The sequence below is a fragment of the Nyctereutes procyonoides genome, unplaced genomic scaffold (genome assembly GCF_905146905.1).
Source record: "Nyctereutes procyonoides isolate TBG_1078 unplaced genomic scaffold, NYPRO_anot_genome, whole genome shotgun sequence".
Taxonomy (NCBI): Eukaryota; Metazoa; Chordata; class Mammalia; order Carnivora; family Canidae; genus Nyctereutes; species Nyctereutes procyonoides.
Genome location: NW_026575133.1, coordinates 38480939 through 38506325, shown reverse-complemented (window position 1 = coordinate 38506325; position 25387 = coordinate 38480939). Strand labels below are relative to the sequence as shown.

The 25387-nt window shown below is 50.8% G+C and overlaps 1 protein-coding gene across 6 annotated transcripts in view; it reads left to right on the top strand.

The window, feature by feature from the left end:
* Window positions 1-25387, top strand: part of AGAP1 (ArfGAP with GTPase domain, ankyrin repeat and PH domain 1) — a 533866-nt gene that overhangs the window by 164818 nt on the left and 343661 nt on the right. For all 6 annotated transcript variants that reach the window (XM_055346220.1, XM_055346218.1, XM_055346217.1 and 3 more), the window contains exons 2-3: window positions 17573-17631; window positions 23949-24036. In XM_055346220.1, coding sequence (XP_055202195.1) covers window positions 17573-17631; window positions 23949-24036 — 147 coding nt within the window. The remainder of the gene's footprint in view (window positions 1-17572; window positions 17632-23948; window positions 24037-25387) is intronic.

Here is a 25387-nt window from a genome sequence, read left to right as displayed (position 1 = left end):
CTGCTGCTCATCCAGGGAGGGGACAGGTGGGCCTTTGACTCTCCTAGGCAGGAATTTCCACCCATTTCCATTGTAGCAAACAAAAGTAAACTGATATGCTTACAGCCTCAAGTTGAGGCATCCAGGAGTCTGTGGCTGGCTCTGATTCACCTTCCTCCTCCCTCCCCCCACCACAGAGCGACGCTTGGTCTAAGCTGGTCAGATAAGCATGGTTAGTTGTTGGCAGGTGCTGCACTGCCCCTTCCTTCCCCTGTCTGTGTGGCATCCAGGTGCCCCCTCACCCCCCCCCACCCGTGGGGATGAAGCCCTTACCACACTTGGGGCCAGGGGCTGATGAGCTCCAGGGAGCTGGAGGGAAGGGGGGGATGCAAAAGTAAATTTCCTAGTACACATAAACCTGCAGCATGTTGGGAAACTTCAAAGACTTGAGCACCATCATGATAGCTAGTTGCAAGGTAGACCAAATTACCAAAACCATAAAGCTTTGTTCGGAGGATGTAAATCAGTGAAACAGAATGACTTCAGACACCAGATATGCGCATCTATCCCAGGGGCTTTGTATCCTAAGCCAAACACTGAGGGGGCCTCCTTGGCAGGCTCCATGGGAACAGCCCCTGCATGGCCAGTGACCATCATGGGTAGGTGTAGATGCCTCTGGGTAGGTTCTCCTCACCCCCACCCCTGCGCCTCTAGCCTCTCCCTGGATCTGAGCTTGCTGTCCACCTTCCCTCTGCTCCGTCAGCTAGACAGCTGGCCTCCTGTTGCGTCTGGTCCCTCAGTGCCCCCCCCAACCCGCCCCAGTGGTGCTGAGAGGGCTGCTCTTCTCCTCTACTCTCTCCCTCCTCCACTCCTCTCCTGTCTGCTTTCCTCCTTCCATACCTCCACCACTGGGTCTGCAGGAGTGGGAGGGGCCTTCCAGCTTGTCCTCTGCAGCCTGGTCTTGCACATCAGGCAAAACGTGTGACTTATGTCACCTTTTCAGCCTAAAGCCACCAGCTGACTTCCACTGCCAACACGATAATATCTGACCTCTCCAACAACGTGATGTCAAGGCATGCTTCATCCCGTTCCCTTCCGTCCCCCTCCGAGTGGGGCCTGCCCCTCTTCCTCTGTGTGCCAGCGTGTAGATGCCCAGTGCCTCGGAGAAGGCTTTCTGCTGGCCCTCCCCGAGCCAGCCTCCCCCCGGACAAGCGCTCTTGTGCTCCTGCCTAGTATGCTCATGGTCTGTCTTTACACTTCTCTTTGTGGGCTTGTTGGTCATCTACTCTAGACTGATGCTTCCCGAGGGTAGCATCAAGTTGGAGTTGGTCATGAGTATCTCCGTAATTCATGGCATGGGGCCTGGCTGCAGGAAGCCCGGGTGAATGAGTGAGTCAGTGAGTGAGCAGTAGTACGTGCTGTGGGTGGTTACGTCAGGAAACTGGCCGGGTGCCGTGAACGGGGGAAATGCTGTTACCTGTGTTCCCTGTGCCAGACCCAGGGAGGCGCCTCCCTGGGTCTGGCTCTGTGGGCTGAGAACCTTCTTGGTGGAAGCTCTATGTATGTTCTGCAGCATTTCCCATTGGGTACAGCCGTTGTGGGAGGTCAGCTCCTCCAGAAGCCAGCTCTGCAGGGGAGAGCAGCATGCAGGGCATTTCCTGAGGCCTGCTCTTGGGAGGAGGGTGGCTTTGGGCTGCAGTGCAGCCACCAGAGGGGTTTAGACACCCTGAGGAGGTCGGCAAAGTCTGACTGGACTGGGACAATTCTCAGTGTCCCAAGTTAGGTGAGGGGGCCGGGCCTTCATACCCATGACTGATCTGTGTGCCTTTCAGGGGTCATGTCCTTGGGGTGCCCCACTCTTCATTCCCAGGGCAGTCACTGGAGGAGTCTCAGCCACCAGCACTCCACAGCCAGGCACTGAGGGCAGAGGGAAGGACAGAGCCCCACCCATGTGGTCGTGCAAAAATAATCCTGAAAACTCCTTATAACCTCGTTAGAAGTAGTACTTGGCCATCTTACCAAGTTGAGAATTGATCTTAGCCTTTTTTTTTTTTTTACGACTTTATTTATTTGAGAAGGAGATCAAGTGAGCAAGAGAGAGAGCACATGAGCTGGGGGCGGGGCAGAGGCGGAGGGAGAAGCAGGCTCCTCTCTGAGCAGGGAGCCCAATGCGGAACTCGATCCCAGGACCCCAGGATCATGACTAGTCCAGAGGCAGACACTTCAACGACTGAGCGACCCAGGCTCCCCTTAATTAGTTTTTTTTTTTTTTAATTCTTGCATAGAACATCTTCTGTCTACCAGAAATATTTTTGGTTTGTCTGCAGTAGGAGCAGGTCCTATGGGTTGCTCCCTAGCAGGCGGTAATTGATGGCTTTCCCATTTGGAAAATACAGCAGTTTGAATGTCTCCTAATTTTGCAAAATATATGGAACATTTCATAAAAGGTGAAAGAGATCGCTATATGATATTGGAAGGAGTATAGGTAACTGTCCATTTAGCTTTAAGGTTTAGTAGCATAAAGAATAATGAAGACAAGGATTAGGAAGCCTGCTTCTGTGCACCTGCTTGGTTCCTGGTGTGGTCAGACAGTGGACACTCCTCAGACTTAGGACACGTTACTAGACGTGAGTCGGCACCAGGAAGTGTGGGGACTCCGGTTCCTTCTTCCCAAATCTGGCTGACTTTACCTGCACGGCGTTCGCAGGGATGCCCAGCAGAGCCTCCCGGTGCAGCATGTTTGCCGAAGCAACCGCGAGCTCTACCAGGTGGGCAGAGAGTGCTGATTGGGGGGGAGGGAGAGGGTGGCCAAGCAGCGGCTCAGAGCTGGGGAACAGATACATCACAAGAGCTCATGTCTCTTATTTTACTATTAAATGGACTTTGCAACTTCATGACCAGGTTGGGATCTCTGACCTTCATAGTCTGAGGACTGAGCATCACAGAACTGGTGGGGACCTTCTCCCGTGTTTCCTTCTTAATCATGCTCTGTGATGCCCGGACGGTGAGGCTGACCTTTAAAGCCTCCATGGTTTGCCTCTTTGATCACCAGGAGGATGAGGCGTCTGACACTATAGTTCTTAGGCGCAGAACAAAGGAGCTACTCCGGAGAAAGTATTACTGGCTTTTCTTATTACAGAAATAATATGTGCCCTCGGCAGAGAATTAAAACAGGACCCAAATCACTGAAAGAGATAAAATCCCCCTGCGTCCGCCCCTCGGAGAAGCCTCTGCTGTATGATCGGTTGGCTAGAACTCCAGACAACCTTTGCAGCTGTTGGTATGCTGTCCATCTAACTAAATACCTGGCGTACATCCGTGGGCTCAGCTGACGTGTCCCGTAATGCAGTCTTTATGCTCAATGTATTCTGTATTCTATTTAATTTGTTGTGGGACTTTCTCATGCACAGCCAGGCTTTGTGCCGGGCATAGTAGCTTGTAGGGTGAGGCGTGCCCCCGCGCCCCCAGGCCATGACAGCAGCGACTGCTGAGCGGAGCAGGGCGCCCAGGGTCAGGTGCAGCGGGGACACTGTGCTGGGGGATAGAGGGGGAGAGGTACCAGGAGACCATCTACGCGCACAGGACTGTGGGAGCATCAGGCCTGAAGGAAAAAAGCAGATGAGCAGGGTGGCGACTGTCCTTCCCAGGGGGCTTCACGAGCAGGCTGACGTGGACGCTCGGAGGTGCCACGTGGCATCGTCAGGCTGAGGCGCTGATGATGCCATGACCATCACCAGCCCCTCTGCATGGACTTCATGGTCGCGTCCCTTTCTGTGTGATTCTTCTGTGCTGAGAACAGAGGAGGGTCGAGAAGGAGCAGGCCTGGGGGGCCAGGCCTGGCAGTCCCACAGTGGGCGCTCCCCTGACCCGGAGGGCGGTGAGGTTGGCACCCTTGTTTGGTTTTCCAGTTCCTGCCCGCCACCTGCACTGACCCGGATGTCCATAACAGAGGGGGACCCCGGTCACATGGGGTCCTGGAGTGCTCAGTGGGCATTTAAGTATGACAATGGAGGTGACCCGGCGTCTGTCCTCTGTGGCTGCCAGCATAGTCCTAGATGTGAGGCCTCGAGCGAGCCCACGGAGAGGGAGACGGATCCGTGATGTTGGCCGGCACAGCAGACCACTGCCAGGACCATGATTAGATTTGCCGGGCATCACGAGCTAATGGGCAGTATTTTAATCATGTAAGGCAGCCACAGAATTGGTCGTGGCACCGTGAAATCACTGCCCATTTCCTGTCCCCGGGCTGCAGATTTATTCTGTGTGGGGAGGAATCACTCAGGCTAATCCCAAGATGAGCTCTGTCCCCCACCACCCCGCCCAAAAGAGCTACCCCTTTTGCTCCAGTTTGTTTTGACTTGCTTTTATCGACATTAGGTTGAGGGTTATGTTAGTGGAAGGCCCTGATGAGGCCGTGGGAAAGATCCGGGTCCTCTGAAGCCTCCCTGGGGGTCAGTGTGGGTCCACTTCGGTGAGAGGTGTTGGGACTGACCCAGGCGCTCGTGGCTGTGTGGGTAGAAGGCTGTTCCTGCAAGAGAAGAGCCCAGGATATGAGATCCAGAAGGCCCCTGACAACGAGATTGAGGCCCAAAGAACCGAGATGACTTGCCCCAAATCGCCGGGCTGTTGGGTGCAGAGGGTAGGTCTGAAGCAAGCGTCCCCGCCTTCCAGCAAACCTGTCCCCCGAAGCTCCTGGAGAAGCGGCTGACCCGATGGACTCCTCGCAGCCCCAGAGGGAGTCACATTTCTTGGCGGTGGTGACAGAGCGGACTCTGCACCTTCTGTCTCCCTGGGGCCCAGGGACCCCACCAGGGCTCCCGGGAACAGGTGAATTCTGATCGCTCAACCTCTGTCCTCTTCCGGATTCATTGTCCTCTATCATCAAGCCATCCCTCATCAGAAGCATCGGTTGCACCATGAATTTAAAAATGCACACTGGCCTTGTACATACAATTCTTCATGGAATTCAGACTGCCTGGCCGGGTCCTCTCCAGCTCGGACTGACACATCCTGTATACGAATTGCACACCTTCGAGCTTGTTCTCCTCGATTTTCTTCAGCATTTGATTTAACCAGGGGAAACTGCCTATTTCAGCTTCGTCTTAACCTCCACAAGTACAGTGGGTGTTGCCTGCCTCTGGCATCTAAGCCGCGCGGTAGAAATTCCCCCTTAATCCTTGGGTCCACGCAAAGCTCCGTAAGAGAAGCAGTTGTAAACCATCTCAGAAAGACGGCTGTGAATTTGACCTGCCGATTCCGTTTTCTCTCGTAATTTCTGATTGCTGCCTTTTCATCACATGTCCTTATTTCAACATCTGCCTTTTCAAGGATCCTGCAGTTTGATTTGAGGTGTTAAAATGTTTTCAAGTATCCTTTAAAATGTATTTTCACAGTTTTAAGTCTTGTAGAAGCTGACTGGTCTGAGAGACAAGGTTCTGCTGCTTCTTAGAAGTGCCAGGAGCCACCGGCAGGAGACCCAATGTCCTTGGCCAGGACGCCTGGCGTGGTGGCCGTGGGGCCGTGGCCCGGGTGTTGCTAGGGTCACTGTGTCGGGACACTTCCTACAGCAGCCCTGTGCAGTGGATGCCATTACTCTTTCTTAACTGTTCATCTCACCAGCCCCACATTTAAAGTTCTTGTTAACTCCCACATCACAGGAGCTGGTCACCGGAGCCCAGCCACCGGTCCTCCTGAAGTATGGTCTGTGCTAAGATCCTGGGGTAGCAGAGCTCCCCTGGCAGCAGGGAGGGGCTGGAGGGAGACCTCCCCTGTGGCAGGTGGGGGCCATGCGGTGGGTGTTGGCGGCCTGGAGCACTGCGGGCATCTGACGGGCTGTGACCCCTGGCTTGTGTGGGAAGGAAGGAAGGAAGGAGAGAAGAGAAGCCTGGTGAGGCGAGGTGTCCCGAGATCCTCACCGTTAGAGCGCGGCTCTCCTTGCTCAATAGTCTTTACTGCCTGGGAGTGGGACAGGCTGCGTCTGACTGGTTTGGGGCCCAGGACCCGGGAGACCTGCAGACACGGGCAGTGCCTTTGGTCTGGGCTTGTCTTGGTGTAGAAAGCTTGAAGTAGAAGATAAGGTTTGGGGTGGCAGCAGTTGGTTTAGCTGGGGAGATTGGCCTGGCTTTTTGTAACATTTCTGCTTGCCACCCTGATAGATGTTTGAAGTTGGATGTATTTTTTTTTTTCCCTGAAGTTTTTGTGACCCCTTTGAATTCCCACTGGTTATGTGGGATTCCCCAAACACTTGGTTGAGTCTCTCTCTTTTTCTAAAACCTCTGGAGCATTTTGTGGCCAGAATTTACTCTGCATTGCTGTGAACTAGGCTCCGGAAAGTGAACAGCCACGCCCAGGTTGCATTCTGCTACCCTAAGGGTTAGCGTAATTCAAAACCCAACTTTGGAAACCGTTGTTGATCGATGGTGTCTTCACGGCCTGGAAGGTGCGCCTTCCTTCCTGCGCAGGCGAGGTAGCAGACAAGGCCTCGTCGGACTGCGTGTCCTGCAGCCGACTGGCTCCCAGTGATGGTGTCTAAACTCGCCCCTCGCTGTCGGGGTTTGGTAGTTAAAACTAGGAGGGAGACCCTGCAGTAAGCAGACAACAGGGTGTGATGTTTTGCCACAAGTGCCAAGGGAGCCGCAGCAGGTGTTTCTGGGGCCCGTGTGTGGGCAGTTCTTGGGACCCCAGCGTTGAGACACCATTTAGGGACAGACCTTGTGTTCTGTGTCTTAGGTTGACACGGGCTGGGACGTAGGGTTATCCTGCTTGGGGACCCAAAGCTGCCCCAGAAAGACATCTGCTGGGACGACAGGCAGCACCCTGGTTTCTGTAACAGTGAATTTGGGGATCCGATGGAGTCCGGGCATGGGCTGTGGGATTGTCAAGTTCTTGTTTGTGAATAAACTGTCAGAAGCAGCATCAGCAGGGAAATGCGTGTCCTCCTGAAGGAGACACAGGTGTTCAGAGGCCTGAAGCTGCACAGAAGAGGCCTTCCCGGCTGGCTCTCCTGTCCTCCTTGAGGCTCTGGGTGGGCATCTGACTTCTTCCTCTCCTTTCTCATGCCCAGGTCCTCACACCCTCTCCTTCTCTCACCCTCAGACACCAGTCTGTTCCGAGCTGTTCCTTCCCCGCCAGCCATGGCAGCAGTGTTCTCAGGGCTTGGGAACAGGGTGTGCCATGAAGCACTCAGGGACGCTGTTGAGGACGGTGTAGGGAAGGGAGTCCTCATCCTCTGGAGACTTAAAACCTTGCAAGTTCCCAAGAGTTCATCTGGGTGGCAGCAGTTTTGCCTTGGGGGCTCCTTAGAGGAGAAAAGAAAGGGTCCCACTAATGGCCAGTAATTCCCCCAAAGGGTTTTGGGTCACACCAAGGCTCGTGGGGGGAGATGCCTGGGGTGGCATTGCTGGTGTGAACCTGGTGGTGAGATTGGGGCATCTTGGTGGGCCTGCTTGTCACCCTGTACCGGGCGCAGCTAATGAATGGGGGTGGGGTAGGGTGGGGGGAGCTTTTTTGTCTGTGGATCTTTGAGGCCACTGAAAAGCAACCTGAACTTTCAAGGAACCCTAACATGAATCTGGTATCCCAATGGTCTATGCTTTATTCCATTTATTATAGAGATTCAAAGATTTCCAAATAAGAAATTAAATCATACTCTGGCAAATGGTGCCAGTGAGCTTCTGTTAAGTCCTCCTTTTTGCGAGTCATCAGCGTATTAACCAGTTTGTGGCATGGCTCTTTCCTGCTGCATTGAAGTGGGTTTCTTTATTTTATTAAGGACATGCACTTCCTTTCTCAGCACAGAAATGATGCCGCGGTGGGAGCCAGGGTCTCCAGCAGTGCTCTTCCTCCGTGTAGATGTGCTTGCTTTTTTCCTGTTGTTTTGATTTATGTTTTGGGATTACACATGCTTTAAAGTAAAAGTAAAGGTTCCTTCATTTTTCTGTTTCACACCAGGGCTCGTGTGGGCTCGTTTAGCTCGCTAAAAAAGAATTGTTTTTTTTTTTTTTAAGTCCTTGTGAAATTTAAGGTTTTTAAAAAATTTTTTTAAAAGATTTTATTTATTTATTCATGAGAGACACAGAGAAAGAGAGAGAAAGAGGCAGAGACACAGGCAGAAGGAGAAGCAGGCTCCATGTGGGGACCCTGACATGGGACTCGATCCCGAGTCTTCAGGATCAGGTCCTGGGCTGAAGGCGGCACTAAACCGCTGAGCCAAATTTAAGGTTTTTAAATGGGCATCTCAATCCCTGAGATAATGCATTGTTTTAAAAATCTCACCTGCAATGTCAGGTTCTTTTTTTTTTTTTTTTTTTTTTAAAAAAACCCTTTAAATTAAGGGTTAAAAAAGTATAACCCTTGTGTATAATTTCACGAGTTTTGCTTGGAACCTGTATTTGTGATCACTGGAGCCAAATGGGATCAGGATCAGGAGGGGAGGGGACGAGAGACCATAAAGTTCTAATTGTGGCCGCATGCTGTGCTTCCGGTTGATAATTTGGGAGAAGAAATCAGAGTCCGTAGCTCTGCTGGGGATTGAGCCCGCCAAGCCAGAGGATGGCGAGTTTAATGCAGTGAGAGATGAGAGCGTGAGATGATTGCTGGTGAGCCTCTAGCTGCAAGCTCTCAGCTCCGAGGAGGGCTCAGGGCAAGAAGAGGAACCGGAGCCTAAGTGGAGGCTGGGTTGGCCTCCCCAGTCCTTGGGTAGCTAGAGTCTCACAGGCTGGGGAGGTGGGGTTCCGGCAGGTGGAGCTTTATTGCGGTTCAGGTCCCTTGGAAGAGCTCTTGGGTTAGCCTATTTGTCCTCTTGCTCTGTTCCTGTGATTGGAGGGATTTTCAGGATTTCAGAATTCTGCAGCACTTCTGATCTGTATTAGTAATCACACCGTGTGGGTATGATTTTTGCCTGTGCGGTCTTATGTGCCTGCCATAGGTAGAACCGTATGAAGCTGCCAGTTTTCAACCACCTTTGATCTGCAAAACAGCAGTGAACACCTGATTCAACATAATGTAAATTGGACCGGGATTGAAACCAACGGATGGTATCTTTTAGCCGGTTTTCTTCAGTTGAGACTTAGGATGCTTTGCACCATGGTAGCCTTGGTGTGCTTGCTGGACCAGTGCTTTCTTAGCCACATGTCATATCAGTCCCCCCTGTGGCTGGACAGGAGTGTGTGTCCACCCTAGTGGCTGTGACACCCCAGGAACAGGGCACCGAAGCCTTGTTCTTTATCACCCCCTCCAAGGCAGCAGGAGGGTTTCCACTGTGGGTGGTCAGGCCCTTCACTGGGCACAGGCTCCATCATTCCTCGTGGAATCCGTAGGAGGGAAATGCTTGCATTTTACTGAGGAGGGAACAAGGGTCAGACTCAGGAAGTCGTCACCCAAGTTCAAGGCCACCCCAACCAGGACTTCAGGCTCCGAGGCTCTGGCACTGAGTTCCCTCTGCCGTGAGCCCTGAACATCATCAGGGTGGTGGGCCAGGTGGGAGAAACGGGGCTCCCGTCCCCTGCAGTTAGAATTTTGCATTTGCAGCATCCACTTAGCAAATATTATAAAGCTGAAGAACTAGAGTAACTAGGTCAAGAACTCCTGTGGGGAGCTTGTTGGAAATGCAGATTCTGAAGTTCTTTCTAGATTGAAGTATATTGGGGGGTGGCTCAGTCAGTTAAGTATCTGCCTTCGGCTCAGGTCATGATCTCAGCGTCCTGGGATCGAGTCCCATGTCGGGCTCCCTGTGCAGTGGGGAATCTGCTTCTCCCTCTGCCCCTCCCTCTTCTTGTGTTGTCTCTGTCAGATAAAATTGTAAATGAAAAAGTCTTTGTATTTCTGTTTTATTCATTTAACAAAACGATCAGAAATAGCATGCTACCAAACACTCTGCTGTGGCGCTGAGATAACCCTGGATCCAGCGGCTTCCGGCCCTGCTCAGTGGGGAGCCTGCTTCTCCCTCTCCCTCTGCCTGCTGCTCCCTCTGCTTGTGTGCTTGCTCTTTCTGTCGAATAAATAAATAAAATCTGAAAGTGTATTGGTGGCACACAATGTTACCTTACCTTCAGGTGTACAACGTAGTGCTTGGTCAAGTCTGCACCTTGCTCAGTGCTCCAGGACCCGTGTGGTCCCATCTGTCCCCATACAACGTTATTATAGCATTATTGGCTTTATTCCCATGGCTTGTGTACTTTATAGCTGGAAGGTTGTACCGCTTTGTCCCCTTCAGTGCTTTCACCCATCCCCACTGCCGTCCCCTCCAGCAACAACCAATTTGTTCTCTGCATTTATGATTCTTGTTTCTGTTTCTTTTCTTTTTTTAGATTCCACATGTAAGTGCAATTATATGGTATTTGTGTCTCACTGATCTTTCTTTTAGCATAATATTTTCAGATCCACCCATGTTGCAAATGGCAATATCTCATTCTTTTTTTTTTTTTTTTTTTTTTTTAAAGTTTTTTTTTTTTTTATGATAGTCAGAGAGAGAGGCAGAGACACAGGCAGAGGGAGAAGCAGGCTCCATGCACCGGGAGCCCGACGTGGGACTCGATCCCGGGTCTCCAGGATCGCGCCCTGGGCCAAAGGCAGGCGCCAAACCGCTGCGCCACCCAGGGATCCCTCATTCTTTTTTATAATGATTAGTACTCCATTTCTTTATCCATTCACCTGCCTACGGCCAATTGGGCCACATCCCTGTCTTGGCTCTTGTAAATAATGCTGCAGTAACCATAGGGGTGCGTGGACCCTTTTGAATTAGTGTTTTCGTTGTTCTTCTGGGGAAAATACCCAGTAGCGGAATCACTGGATCATACAGCATTTTTATTTTTACTATTTCGAGGAACCTTCATAGGGTTCCCCCCAGGGGCTGCACCAGTCTGCATTCCCGCCGGCGGTGCACGAGGGTTCCTTTTGCTCCACATCCTCGCCAGCTGGTTCTTCTTGTCAAGATCCTGAGGTTCTTGTTAGGATGAGCCTGGGCTGATGAGCCTGAGGCAGAGTGGGGTGAGGAGGAGGTCTGAGCAACAGTAAAGTAGAGAGGGATTTAAAATCTGCCACTGCTGATGTGACCTTGGCCCTGTGCAGCGGGAGCAGCGAGGACCTACCCACAGGCCGCCCTGGTGGCTCCTGAGCCTGGGCCCAGCGTGTGCTCGATCACAGAACACGAGCACAGCACCATCTTTTGTTTTCTCTATGGGCTTCATTTCCTGTGTATGCACAGGGTTGTTATTACTCGTTAAGTAGACAGTGGTAAAGTCACATGTACTCTGGGCAATTTTCTTCTTCTTCTTCTTCTTTTTTTTTCTTATTACTGGAATCATTTGTCTCCAAATTAGTTGTGATGGGGAAATCACATTGTTTGCCTGGATGGCAACGAAATTTAATTGTCTTTTGTAAAGAAGATATGTGCTTTTCCTCCTAACGCCTGTGCTTCTGAGAAGTCTCTCCCACTGGCGTTAGGGGCGAGAGGAAATCCGTGTCGGTGGGAAGGGTTGGGGGCTGGAGGGCCAGGAGAAAATAAAATGCCTCCCGTTTTTAACTGTAGCCTCACCCCACCTGATATGCTAATAATATCATGCTTAATTATTTTCTTTTTTTAAAATAAATTTATTTATTTATTTATTTATTTATTTATTTATTTATTATTATTTATTTATTATAATTTATTTATGATAGAGAGGGGCAGAGACACAGGCAGAGGGAGAAGCAGGCTCCACGCCAGGAGCCCGACATGGGACTCGATCCCGGGACCCCAGGATTGCACCCTGGGCCAAAGGCAGGCACCAAACCACTGAGCCACCCTGGGATTCCGCTTAATTATTTTCATTGAGATTTACTGCTATGCCAGTAGATTTGCGTGTTTATCCTTACAAAGCATGCTCATTTTCAGCTCGAAGTGGGTCGCCCCACAGCTTGATGCTTTTCTCTGAGGTCAAAACCTAACTGGTTGGTCCAGGCTCAGCAGAAACGGGACATGAGGAAGAGGTGCTTGCACTGCTGGCTTTTACCCCAGCGTTCCTGGTTCCGGCTAGAACCAGAAGGCTAATGTGGGCTGTGGCCATCTTCATGCGTGCCCTGCATTTAAATGAACTCGGGGATGTCGGAGGAAAAATGCTGAAGGACAAGGTGTAATTTTTAGCAGGTTTGCAAAATTCTGTCCGTTTCAATACTTGAGTTTTCGCTTTTTTTTTTTTTAAGATTTTATTTATTTACTCATGAGAGACACAGGGAGAGACAGAGAGAGGCAGAGACACAGGCAGAGGGAGAAGCAGGCTCCATGCAGGGAGCCCGACGTGGGACTGGATCCTGGGTCCCCAGGATCACGCCCTGGGCCAAAGGGGGCGATAAACCGCTGAGCCCCCTGGGCTGCCCGAATTTTCGCCTTTAATACATCAAGTTCAAGTCAAGAGCGTGGAAGAGTTGGTGCTGCGACGGTACATGATACAACGGCACAAAGATAAAACCGGGTTTTCTAAAGTCTAATACAGAGGTCCTGAGCCCCGTGTGCTCTCGGGCCCTTTCTTCGCGTGCGTTCCTACCATTAGGAGTTAGATGATCAGTCATGAGCCCTGATGGGCAGCACGGAGCTGACGAAGCAGTCGGGACCAGGCAGGTACCCCCACCCGCCCACCCGTGCCCCGTTGTGCTCCTGCTCCTCTTCGGCACACAGGGGGGTTTGCCAAAAAGGGACATCTCTGACTTTCAAGTTGGAGCGTGTATTTTGTGTATCCTATAATGAGGGCCTTAAATTTCCTGGTTACATTTGTGGTTTGTGTGTGAGTATTTTGAGGGCAAACCTAGAGCCGAGTTCCTCAGTTACTGTTAGGAGCAAGCAGAGAACGAAGCGATGAGTAGTCCGCTCGAGTTTCAAGAGCAGCCAGGCAAGGGAAACGATACTGTTCTACTTGGAATAAAAATAAAAGTAAACAACTGGATAGCTTTGGTTTGGGTTTTGGTTTTTGTCTTGTTTCTTCCTGTGGGTCCCTGGCCCAGATGCTCATAGGTCCGTTCTCCTACCTGTCAGCATCAGTGGGTATTTGTATCCCTTGGGGTCCAGAGTCTTGTCTCTAATGTGTGACTGGAGGTGGCCTGGAAGGTTCTGGAAAGACAGCCTTCCTGCCCCTTTGCTTTTTTTCATGCTTGTCTTAGAAAAGCAGTTTGTACTGTGGGGAGAGGAGCTTTTCTCTGAAATAAGCCTGGAGTTTTCTGTGGCTGTGTCTCTTAAAAGAACAAGGACGGACTTTGGGATGTCTGGGGGCAAGCGCTGAAGATGCGTTCCCGAGACCCGCCAAGGGCCCTGGTCTGTGTGTGTCCTCCGGGGGGGTCCGGTCTGTTTCCGAGCCGAGCGGGCTGCGTGCCGTCGTGCTGTAATACGGGGGTGTAGTCAGGCCAGTATTGGAGCCGGGAGTGCAGGGCAGCTCAGAATCGGAGGCTCGTTTCTCTGACGTGTGGACGGAAGCTCTTGCTTACATTTTCAAGCAGAGCTGGACTTGGACCTTAGCCTGCGGATCTGCAGACTCAAGGGCAGACCCTGCGTCCCAGGAGGAGACGCCAGATTGACACAGGTGCAGGGGCACCTTTGGCCTCTGCACGCTTTCCTTAGAGGAGGGGGCTTTCTCCTCGGTGTTTGGTATAATCCCCACATTCTTCCCCACCAACGGCAGTGCAGGGTCAGAGCTAGGAAGTCGAGTCCTGCTCTCCCCTCAGAAGGTCGAGCAGGAGTGTAGGGGGTGCCGAGTAGAGCTGATCACAGCACACTGGCACTGGGGACCCCGGCCCCTGTTACGGCACCGAGTGGATCCTCTTGGTGAGGCATCTGCTGGAAGTAAGTGGAGGTGATTGCACTTGGCAGGAGCCCGGGCAGCAGCAGGACCAGCGGTCTTCATGCTGCAGCCCTGAAGCCACTCTCCACGGACGTGCACTGTGTAGACGTGCTGACCGCTCAAGAGTGCGGGACACCCAAACGGGGATAAAACACTGTGGCATAAATACACTCGCGTCTCCATCTCCTCCCCCTACATGGAATGCAATCCGGGCACGGGCCCACCTACTTTTATTTCATAGCATATTTAACCAGACTATTAAAACTGACGAAAGTTGATTGTAAGAAATACAGGCAAGCCAAAAAATAAAAAAACCTGCTAAGGGATCCCTGGGTGGCGCAGCTGTTTGGCGCCTGCCTTTGGCCCAGGGCGTGATCCTGGAGACCCGGGATCGAATCCCACGTCGGGCTCCCGGTGCATGGAGCCTGCTTCTCCCTCTGCCTGTGTCTCTGCCTCTCTCCCTCTCTCTCTCTGTGACTATCATAAATTAAAAAAAAAAAAAAAAAAAAAAACCTGCTAAGACAGCCCTGAATTGACCACGCGGGTATTTTGAATCCACACCCTTCTTGTGAGCGCTAATGATCCTGACCTTTGGAAGTTCGGTTGTGGGAGCGCCGCCCTGGGCCTGGTAGTGACTGTGCTTGCACCTGTGTTTGCAGAGCACTTGGACATTCTGAGGGTTATTGGACTTTGCATTTTCTTGCGCAGGGTTAAGTTTGGAAGGAACTGTGCTGGCGCCCATGTCGTGTCATTTAGAGCTACCTCGAGTGCTAAAGCAGTAACTTGGGTGCGTCTGGCCTCTGGACCCAGACCCCTCTGGCAGCGGGGATTTGCTGTGTTTTCCCTCAACTTTACATATTGTGTTATTGATTCAATCACAAAACGAGGGCTAAGAATTTTAACTTCTATTAATAATACTATTTCCCCCTGATGTTGAGTAACTGTGGCTTCCTGCCTCTGCGTTACACCCCCTGTGTCCTCAGGGCCCCAGCCCCAGGAATCCGTGTTAACCATCCCCGGGAGGGTTGTGTCCTCCGCCTGCCTCCTGACTTCTGCCCCAGACAACCTGATAGTTTGGGTTTTTTACTCCTGAAAAAGTTCTTACTACTTCACAGTCATCTTGGAACTCATCTTGGGGTTCTTGGAGATTTTCTTCTTAATATCCTGATTTAAATTTAAGTAAGGTCATTCGAATTGTTGCCTTGTTAATGGTAAGAAGTGATTGCATGTCTCCCTTTCCTCGACTGCGTGTGGATTACCCTCCGCACCAGGCGGCCGGGGCTGCCCCCCCCCCCCCGACAGGGACAACGGCCCAGGGGCCCCAGTGTTGCTGACAGCCTAAGAGCAGTCGGTGGTGACTGCCGGGTTTTATTTTAAAATCAAATTTCGTAGCATTTAAGACAGTGCCTGAGAATGCATTTATTCCCTCCCTCCCTCCTCTCTCTCTCTCTTTCTCTCCCTCCCTTTCTTTCCTCTTTCTCTTCTTTTCTTTTCTTTTCTTTTCTTTTCTTTTCTTTTCTTTTCTTTTCTTTTCTTTTCTTTTCTTTTTTCTTTTCTTTTTCTTCTCTTCTCTTTTTCTTTTTCTTGTTCTTTTTCTCTTTCTTTCATTTGAGAGCAAGAGAGGGGGAAAGGGAGAATTTCAAGCAGACCCCATCTTAGGGCTCGATCCCAGGACCCAGAGATCATGACCTGAGCTGAAGGTGGATGCTTCAGCTCCCAAGAATGTGCTTTCTTAATACTATTTTATCCAAGCAAGGGAGTTGAGTGGGGTACAGAATGCTCTCTTCTGAAAATGAGACACATCTTCTGTGACTTGATATCAGCTGACTTGCGAACACACATCCATGTGTGCACGCTTGTGCACAGACACACAGGCACATACTCCCAGGTGTTGGCCCCCAAAGCACCTTCATTCTGCGAGTGGCGCTGCCCTTGGGAACTTAGTAGGAAATAGGGCAGCTGGCCTGGCCTGGGGCTGCTCGCCCTGAGGTGGGTCCGCTCGCCCGGGTCGGGGCCGCGGCCTCCGGGCCTCAGAGTTCCCGACGGAAGGATCAAGGCGCATCCTGGGATGTCCATCTTTCCAGATCTGTGGTTATTTTTCATTGCGCCTTGTCTGAGGCAGCATTAGGTTCTGACCAGTGATGAAAGTTTTTAAAATAGTTTTCCTTTTTAACGGAAGATGAGTTTTTTGTTTTTCTTTTGTCGTCAGCGAAGCATCAGTTTTATTAATCTCTTGCCACGAACACAAACATGGCATCGGAGTGGGGATGTATTTGCAAGCAAAGAGGCACCACCTGTGTGTTCCAGCGTCTCTACAGCCCTGTGTGTGTGCTCGTTTCAGGGGGAGCAGAAGCTGCTCTCGCCTTTGCTTTCACGAATGTCTTGCCTCCTGAGTTCTGGTGACGCACCTCTGCCCACCCACTCTGTCTGCTGGCCAGCCACCCGGGTCCCCCAGAGTCGCGCGTCTCTGATGTGGGACACCAGTCCCTTTATCAGTTTGGAGGTGACTGGACGTGCCTGCCCCAGCCGCTGAAGGCCGCCTGTCTTCTCCCAATCCACAGAGTCCTCTGTGATGGGCTGTCCCACGTCTGGTGTGTCCTTGCAGGGTTGGCGGGGTCTGATTTGTTGGGGGGCTGCCTACTTCCTTTTTGTGTCTCCGTGGATCGTGTTCGCCTGGCTTCCCTTCAGACACGTTTCTTGTCCTTCTGCATAGGAACCCCCAGCGGAACTGCAGGACTATGCCCTTTGCTTCCATTCCCGCAGCCGTGATATTCAAATAGCATGTATTTATTTGAAAACGATGGCATGCCTTGACTTTTAGGTATTTTGTGAATCTCTTTACTTCTTCTTGGACATACATAGAGTGGTGATAGTTCTGAATTTGTGGAAAATAAATAGGGAACCCCATAAGGAACGATGGTGTTTGTCCTCGACTGGTTGTGGTGGGAACAGCTGCCACCTCTTTGGGAGCCCAGCTCCATCGTACGTGCGCAGTATGGGCGGTGTTTTGGGGTTTCACTGATAAGGGGTGAGTGAGAGGCACGGGGAGGCAGGTCATTGAGTCATCTGTATTGGGTGAGCCCACCTGACCTGCACCTGTGAGGTGAGGGGCAGAGGGGGCCGGCCAGGGGAGGCCACCCCGAGTCTGCTGGCCAGGATGGGGCTGGGTCTGCAGAAGTCCTCACGGTGGCTGGGAACCCCCTGTCTTTTTGATGTCTTAGAGTCTTGACTGGATCTTTACGTATCATATGTTTGTGTGTATTGGAACCCACCCCACAAAGTCTTCTAAACCACAAATGGCTGTTGTATTTTGAACATTTGGATTTTTAAAATTCAGTCATTCTCCCAAGGGGGCGTTGGTGGGGTTTCAGAGGAGACCATCTTAGTGAAAAACTGAAAGACCGGAAGTTGCCTGGCGGCTAGAGGGTCAGTTGCTGGAAAGCCAGGGGCCTCCTTGATCTTCCCGCTTGCGAGTGAAGCAGCATCACAAGGGTCGTAACTGCCCCCTGGACAGCGTGGGCCTGTGGGGCTCAGGCAGGGACGTTTAAAGGGGGAAAAGCTGAGTTCTGGAGGCCCCATGGGGTTGTTGGACGAGCTGTATGTCATGGGTTAGGAGACAAACACAGACTTGGGATAGGGACGGGGTGGGAGTAGTGTGAGGAGGTGGGCATCCACTATCCTCGGTATTTTTCTAGTTTGGGAAGGGGCTGGCTGGCACATGGGGGCATTTTGACTCTGCACTGAAGTAAGTTGTGGAATCTAACCTCGCTTTACCTCTTATTTTACAGATGCCTTTGTGAATAGCCAGGAATGGACGTTAAGTCGATCTGTCCCGGAGCTCAAAGTGGTGAGTGGTTTTTCTGGTCTCCATGGTTGTGGTTCCTCGGCTGCAGGAAGCGGGACTCTGTATAAGGTGGAATGAGGCCGGTGAGCACGCCCAGGCCTGCGTGCCCCGGGGGCCTGGCTGTCCCTGGGGCCCACACGTGGGGCATACTCCTGGGTGTATCCCTGGGAAAGGCCAAGTGTCACTGACAGGTTGGGACTGGGAGCCCTGAGTGGGCCTGGGACAGCTGGCAGCAGCCAGCCTGCCAGAGCGGCCCTGTGCATGCAAGGCCGGGTCCATCCGCCATTCTCTCTGTTGGGGCTGCACATGTATATGTGTGTGTGTGTGTATGTGTATGTGTGAGAGAGAAACAGAGTCCTGCACAGGTGCACAGATGTGGCCCGCTTTATCCTTTGCCAGTATGTCATGGAAGGTTTCTGTGATGAGTGGTTAAACTTTGGAATTCATCATTTAAAAAATGTGACTGGTCATTTACTGTGTTACAAAGTAATAACATAAAAAATTTTATTTTTAATTAAAAACTTCAGATATTCTTTCATCGAGATTATTTAAAGCTTTAAATTGCTCTACATAAAAGGGACTTCTCTTGCAACCACACCTCCACTACATGTTCCCCACCTTAGGGTAGAAGGAAGGGACTAGTATGAGTTTTAAATAATCCTATTCTTTGTCATGATGTAAGTGGCATTTGAGAGAAATGTGTGTGTGTGTGTGTGTGTGTGTGTATTTACAGGCACGTGTATGTGTACATGTTTATATGCACAATTTGTTTATATGTGTGCATATATGCATATTTGGACATTTGCAGGGGGCATATATATGCATATGTGTGCATATGTATTTATATGCATATATAGTTGCGCTGTATATTATGTATGTATATATACTTATGCGTAAATGTGTATATTTGACACGTGTACATGTGAATTTATGTGTGGCATGTGTGCATATATATGTACGTGAATGTACGTGCACCTGTATATGCATTTACATGCCTAAATGGATGTGTATTTGTGGTACACACATATTTGTGTATAGATGCATATACATGTGCATATTTGTGTGCTGTGCATGCATACGCTTGTATATATGTATATGGTGTATATATGTGTATGGTGTATATATACACATTTATGTGTATGCGTGTATATGTGTGTGGCGTGTGTTTATATATGCATGTGTGTATGTGTATAGATATATGCACATATGCATATGTGTATTTGTGCATGTATATATTCATGTGTGGATATATACATATATATGCGCATATGTGTGTATACTTGTGGGGCATGCGTATGTAAACTGTCACACCTGCATGTATACGCATGTACATTTATGTGCATATATGTGTATACATATACATTTAGGTGTGTATGTGATTGTGTATATGTATATACATTTATGTGTATATGTGTATTTATATTTGTGCATGTATTTATATGTATGCATGTGTCGGTGTATATGTACATTTGTGGCGTGTGTGTATGGTATATACATTTATATGCATATACATATATATATTTGCATACACGTGTGGTATGTATGCATGTGTATACATATGTACATTTATGTGCATTTATGCGTGTGCTGTGTGTCTGCACATATATACGTATGTGTTCGTGTCTGCATATATACATTCACATATACTTGCATGTATACTTGTGTGTGATGTGTGTATGCGTGCATGTGTGTATACCTATATACATTTATGTGTGTATGTGTCGTATGCTTGGATTTGGTGCATATGTCTGTATAAACGTTTATATGTGTATATGTGTATGTACACTTGTGTGTGGCATGTGTGTGTATATCTGTGTAGATATGTATATACATATTTGTGTATGTGGTATGTGTGTATCTGCATATGTGTGCATGTGTGTATACTTGTGTATGGTGTGTGCAAATGTATATTTGTATGTGGTGTGTGTGCATGCACGTGTATACGTATATATGTTTATATGCACGTGTGTGTACTTGTGTGAACTCCAGTGGTGGGTCCTGACCATACAATGCCTGGAGACAGGCCCTCGTTCTGTGCCACCAGTGACATGTGGCTTGGACACAGGCCTGCCTGGTTCTCCCTGGCCCCTCACATATACTGGTGTGTTATACGGTCTTTCTCCCGAGATCCATGTTGCTGTTGGCAGCTCCAGCCTGTCTGCCAGGGACCCTACCCGAGAGGCCCTTGGACACTCACTAGCCCCAACCTCAGTGGTGCTTTGTGGATGACCTGGGGCAGGGGCAGGACCCTTCAGCTTTCTCGCTTCTGAGATGAGGAGATGGAGCCATAAGGAACGTCCAGACTTTGAAGAGAGTGTATATGACTTTTGTCACCAGGAAAAACATGTTTTTAAACATAAGAAAGGATGACGTGGGAAGACACGCTGAGGTCTGCAGGTGGTCTGCAAGCCTCTGGTCCCAGCTGACATGCCCGTCCCTCTGTCTTCGCAGGGCATCCTCATCGGGGCCCACCTCCTCCTCATTTCTCCTCGCCCTTCCCGCCAGAGCTTGACCTTTCCCTGCAGCCTTGCTGGCAGCTCCCTTTCCTCGTGGGAGACACAGAGTCTGTTGATCCCACTGCCCTTCCTGAAGCCAGGGTTCTGCAAGACTGGCCTTGAGACAGCCACCTCTTTCTCTCTTGTGTTTTATATCCGCTGTACCTGGCACAGGATTGATGCCATCGGGCGGACACCTTCAGGAAGCGCCTGTTGAATGAATGCTACAGAGTTGGCAATAATGTTATGGGGAGTTTTTCTGGAAGATTTGCCAGTTGCAGATAGAGCCTCAAGTTCATAAAACAGCCAGAGTGCCTTTCCGTTCTGCAGTCGGAGCAAACAGAATGGGAATGGTGTTGTGATGAGGACACGGGCCGCGCTGTCAAGTGCTTGCTCTGCACGGGGCGTGTTGTCAGTGTGTCACACAAGCACCTCCCGTTTGCCTGCCCACTGCCCGTGAACCACGTCCTGTTGTTACCCCCCTATTTCAAGAGGAGGAAGCGCCCTCAGCGTCCTGACAACTCCCAAGAGCCTCAGTGTTAGCAAGTGGTGGAGCTGGGATTTGAACCTGTGCTTTAGTGCCTCTGCATCAACACTGCCCGCTGAGCTTCCTGCACCGATGGGACCCTCCTGTCTTGCTGCCCAGGGCGCTAGCTGCTGGCGCCACTTGGCCGCTGGGCTCTTGAAGCGTGGCCAGTGTGACTGAGGAGCTGATTTTAAAATTCTCATTTAAATTTAATTAAGTGAAATTGAACGAGCCACCCGAGGCTAGGGGCTCCCTTCTGACCGTGTTACAGTCTATGATCGCTGAGTATCGAACCCTCTGGTTTAGACCCGAGTTTGATAGTTTGTCAAGGGTTCTGCTAGAGCCCACGTGTTCATACCAGCCTGTAGTAGAGGCTGCGCACTCCTAAAAACTGGTTTTCTGCTGGCATTTCAAAAGCGTGTAATTTCCTGGAGTGAACGCTCAGAGGTGTAGGAGGTGATTACATCAAGAGCCACCGTGGATTCGTGTTCCCAAAACGTGACCATCTTGAGGTTTGCACCAATGTGCTGAAGGGTTGGCCGCGTCCCGTGGATGAGGAAATGTGGTTCTGCATCCGTGCGCAGGAAGTTGTGTGTGTCCTGCCCCTGAGCTGCGCGTGGATGGACAGATCCCGGCTGACGCCGGCTCTGCTCGGCTCTGGTCACAGCGCCCTCCCCGGGGAGGGCCGGCGGCTCCTCACTGGCCGCCCCAGCGGGTCCCCCCTCTGTCCCTCTGCAGAAAGCGCCCCTTTGTTCAGAGGCAGCCTGTGTGTGTCCATTGTTCGACACGACACCCCCCAAGACAGGTGGCCCCTTAGGTCAGCGCCTTCGGAATCCCTGACTCTCTTCGGCAAACACAGCAAGTAAATGACATAATCACGAGCCTCAAATGGACTCTTTATGTAATATCTTGCAATAAATCTTCTGGAATCTGTCAGAGGAAAAATGTCAGCGTTTGCTTTCTTTTCAGGGGTGGTGGTACCATGCCTTATGTTTTCTGAAGTCGTGTTGTGGTCAGATAATCAGTGACCAGTTGCTTTCGGGCCCAGACGCCGCTGGCTGTACCGGGGTGGTGCTCGGTGCTTGTCGCCGGGCAGAGAGTAGATCCAGCCTCGACAGCCCGCCTGTAGGGGGAGCGTCAGCAACTGGTCACAGCCTGTCTGTTGTGGGTTTTCATGGAGTTCCCAGCGGGGATTTTCACTGACAGCCTGACTTCTTTTCAGCACACTGCACGTGCAGCAGGTAAGTGGTGAGGTGCGGGATGACATCAATGGGAAGGCAGAGGGCACTCTTTGCCCCCGTGGGACGTGAGGGCGCAGGGCCTGTGGCTCAGTGACGGTGACCGCGTTTCCCCCTTGTTTTATTCCTTCGTGCCCCCAGCTCTTAGGTTCTGCGCGTTTCCAATTAGCATAAGACCCGTGGGGTGCGAATATAAGGAGGTCTGTGAGATGCCCGTTCAGACGGTAGCGCGGGCCTTCCCCCGCCCTCCCCAGGCCTGATTGATTATCTCCTCCTGCAGGCTGAGCTCCTTCTCTGCAGAGCATTGGCGTGTGAGGAAAGGTACTGCCACAGACACAAAGCACAGACCGAGCAGTGTGCGATTTGGAGCATTTTCCTCCTCAGGAAAGAGAAAACTCTGATCTTAATTAAAAATTTAATTCTGTGGCATACTGGTTTGGATTTTCTCAGCATGAAGCTGACAAACAGCAGGTGCCCTTGAGCAAAAGAATAATTAATAGGTAGAAATTCTCAGATTATAGAGGCCCCAGGTAAAAAGAAGACATGAGTCACCTCGAGAGGGGAAACATCTTTATTTAGGATCTGCCCACGTCGCCTGGCGTTGTGCCGCAGCAGCGGAGCCTCTCTCTGTTTGTACGCGTGCTGGACCATTCACTTGTTGGCTCCTTTATGCAGCCGGTGCTGGTGGGAGTCCGCCCAGGCTGGGGGTGACGCTGGCACCCACAGACAAGGTGACCCAGACCCTGCCCTTTAGGAATCATCAGCATCGCCAGTCAGACCCGTGCAGCGACGCTGGTAAAATAAAGGTCACGAGACAGCGGGGTGAGGAGGGCACGAGGAGGGCCCCAAGGAGAGGCGTCCACTTGAGGCTGGCGTTAGGAAGGCTTCTCAGAGGAGGTGCCATCTGAACGGCTTGCTGACCAGTGAGCAGGAATAGTATTTCAGGAGGTGGTTGATGAGGAGAAGGGTGCAAGTGTCTGGAGACAGGCCAGGATGAGGCAGTTTCTAGGATCTCCCTGGTGTTGGAGGGTGAAGAGGGGAGCCTGTAGGCAGAGACCAGCTAAGGTGTGTCCCCTCACCCTGTGATCCAGTAGACAGCAGGCCTGCCCCAGCGTGAGCGGGAAGGTGCCCATGAGTGCAGGGGCTCCGTGGCTGGGAGGGGTGGCCATCTGGGGTGGCTTCCATGTTTCTGGGTTGAGAGGCTGGTTGGGGTATTGGAGGATGAGATTGAGGATCAGTAGCTTCCTGGGGGGTAGAACAGGCACAGCGGGGGCATGAAAGTGGAGGATCTAGAAGAAACCAGGAGATCTGGAAGGAGCCCACGAGGGCAGAGAGGAAATTCGAGGAGGAAGCCCAGGGCAGGGAATCTGAGGAAAGCTCATCTCATCTACAGCTTCTGGTGATGGGCTGGGTCAGGAGCGAGACAAAGGCTAGTGCTTCTAGAAATGAAGTCCCTGCTGACCTCTGGGGCAGCATCCCTGTAGCTCTAGGATCGGCACTTGAGATGAAGTGTGGGGACCGGGACCGGGACCGGGAGGGAGCAAGCATGGCCCTGAGCCTGGCCCCGGTGGGAAAGGGGAGGTGGGCTCTCGTGGGAGGAGACCCGCATCCAGAGACAGGGCTCCTGTTTTGTATTTCTTAAAGAATTCATTTCGACATGCTCTAATGCAGAGAGGAAAGTTCTGGTGGGAAAGGAAAAGATCAGAATACGGAGAGGGGGGTTCTTGCTGGGCAGCTCGCAGGGAAGGGAGAGGGAGTGAGGTCCCCCAGTGCGGGCACAGGCGAGGGCGTGGAGGAAGGCCGCCGCTGGTGCGTGCCCAAACCGTGTGGGCGCTCTTAGAGCCCGCAGGGCCCGTGAGAGCGGGAGGTGGAAATTGAGCGCTTGGGGACCCCCTTTGACTTCAGGAGGAGGGTTTAATGAGCCGGGCTCGGGGCCTTCCCCCCGACGCTGGGTGATGATCGTGCTTGCACTTAACGGCACATGTTAACCTCTCTCCGTTTGCAGATCGACGACTCGTGTGACGTAATGATAACGAACGGTCATCCGGTTCTTTGTTTCAGGGAATCGTGGGTAACTTGGCCAGTGGCAAGTCGGCTCTGGTACACCGGTATCTGACCGGCACGTACGTCCAGGAGGAGTCTCCCGAAGGTATGCTGTCTGGCAGGCTGTCTCGAGCTCGAGAGTATTGAGTTTATTAAATTTTTTTTCTGTAGCGTATTCTAAATCACGACTGTGATGCAGCACATTTCAAGAAAAAGAGTAAAATATCAAAAAGCAGTAAAAATCCTTATGTATGCTGTTTTCTCCCATAGTGTTTGTAGCTAACTGATTATGTTTACTTTGGCATTTGGAACAGTAGAGCAGAGCCTTGAAATGCTGTTGAGTTTATTTCTTATCTAATAGCCCTGGCGTTTCAAATGTCAATCCAGTGTCATCCCCTTTAAATATGGCTCGGACATTTCTCTGATCTGGATATCGAGTTTACCCGTAACTTGTACCTGCTGCTACCCGGTCATAGATCGGAGCCTCTTAGGAGACCACCACCATATGTTTGAGTATGTTTCCCCCATATATTATATTATAAACATTTAAGAGTCATTTTGCATGAGAGTAAGAGATTTCTTTTGCCATTAGGCTTTTGCTTCTTCAGTTAACATACTCATGTTTTATTTTTTGCTTTAAATAAAATTATGGTAAACGACAGGAAGCCGTGCAGTCCCTGTGTCTTTAATCAACATAGAGTTCACAGGCGGCTTTCTGAATTAATATTTTCTCTCCGTATAACCTTTTAAAAATCCAACTCTGAGACACTGAATTTCTGGTTCCTTCTTTTTCTTACTGGCTGTTCCATTCTTTGCAGATATGGATGCAGGTAATTATACATTTTCTTCATGGCAGCGCTTGTCTTGTTTGAAGAGAGAGGACAGGCACAACTTCGCACTGTAGTGTTTCTTTCCCTCCTCGTTTTGTGTGCCATCTGATTTGTTTCATTTTATCCTTTTATTTAAGTTAAACATTTCACCCTGTTTTGTCCCTTAGATGTCTTCTTAGCAGTAGTCCTGAGTAGCTTCTCATGTTCCCTGTAACACCTGTTCTAGTACTTAACTCTCGTCCTGGAGACCGTGTAACCATTCAGAAGAGTACGGAAGGCTGGCGTTCTGGGGCTCTGCCGTCCTTTTGCAGAATTTTTTTGCAACCCTGCCATCCAAGCCTCGCGGTGGTCACATCAGGGAAAGGCCTGCTTTTTCGTTGTCCACGCGGAGATGAGGGTAGAGAGGTCAGACGTGGAGGCTTCTAGCTGGGAATCCAAGAGAAGCAGTGCGGCCATCCAGTGGAGGATGTATGCAGGTGGCTAGGAAGTGGCTCGATCTGGAGAGGGACGGGGGAGAGAAGGTTCCAGGTCCTTCTGACTTCCTCCCTGGGATTTGTGCCTGGGCTGTGCTGGCGTTGCGTTTGTTGCTTTGGTGTCTGAGCATGGACTTTAGCCATAGTCGTTTTG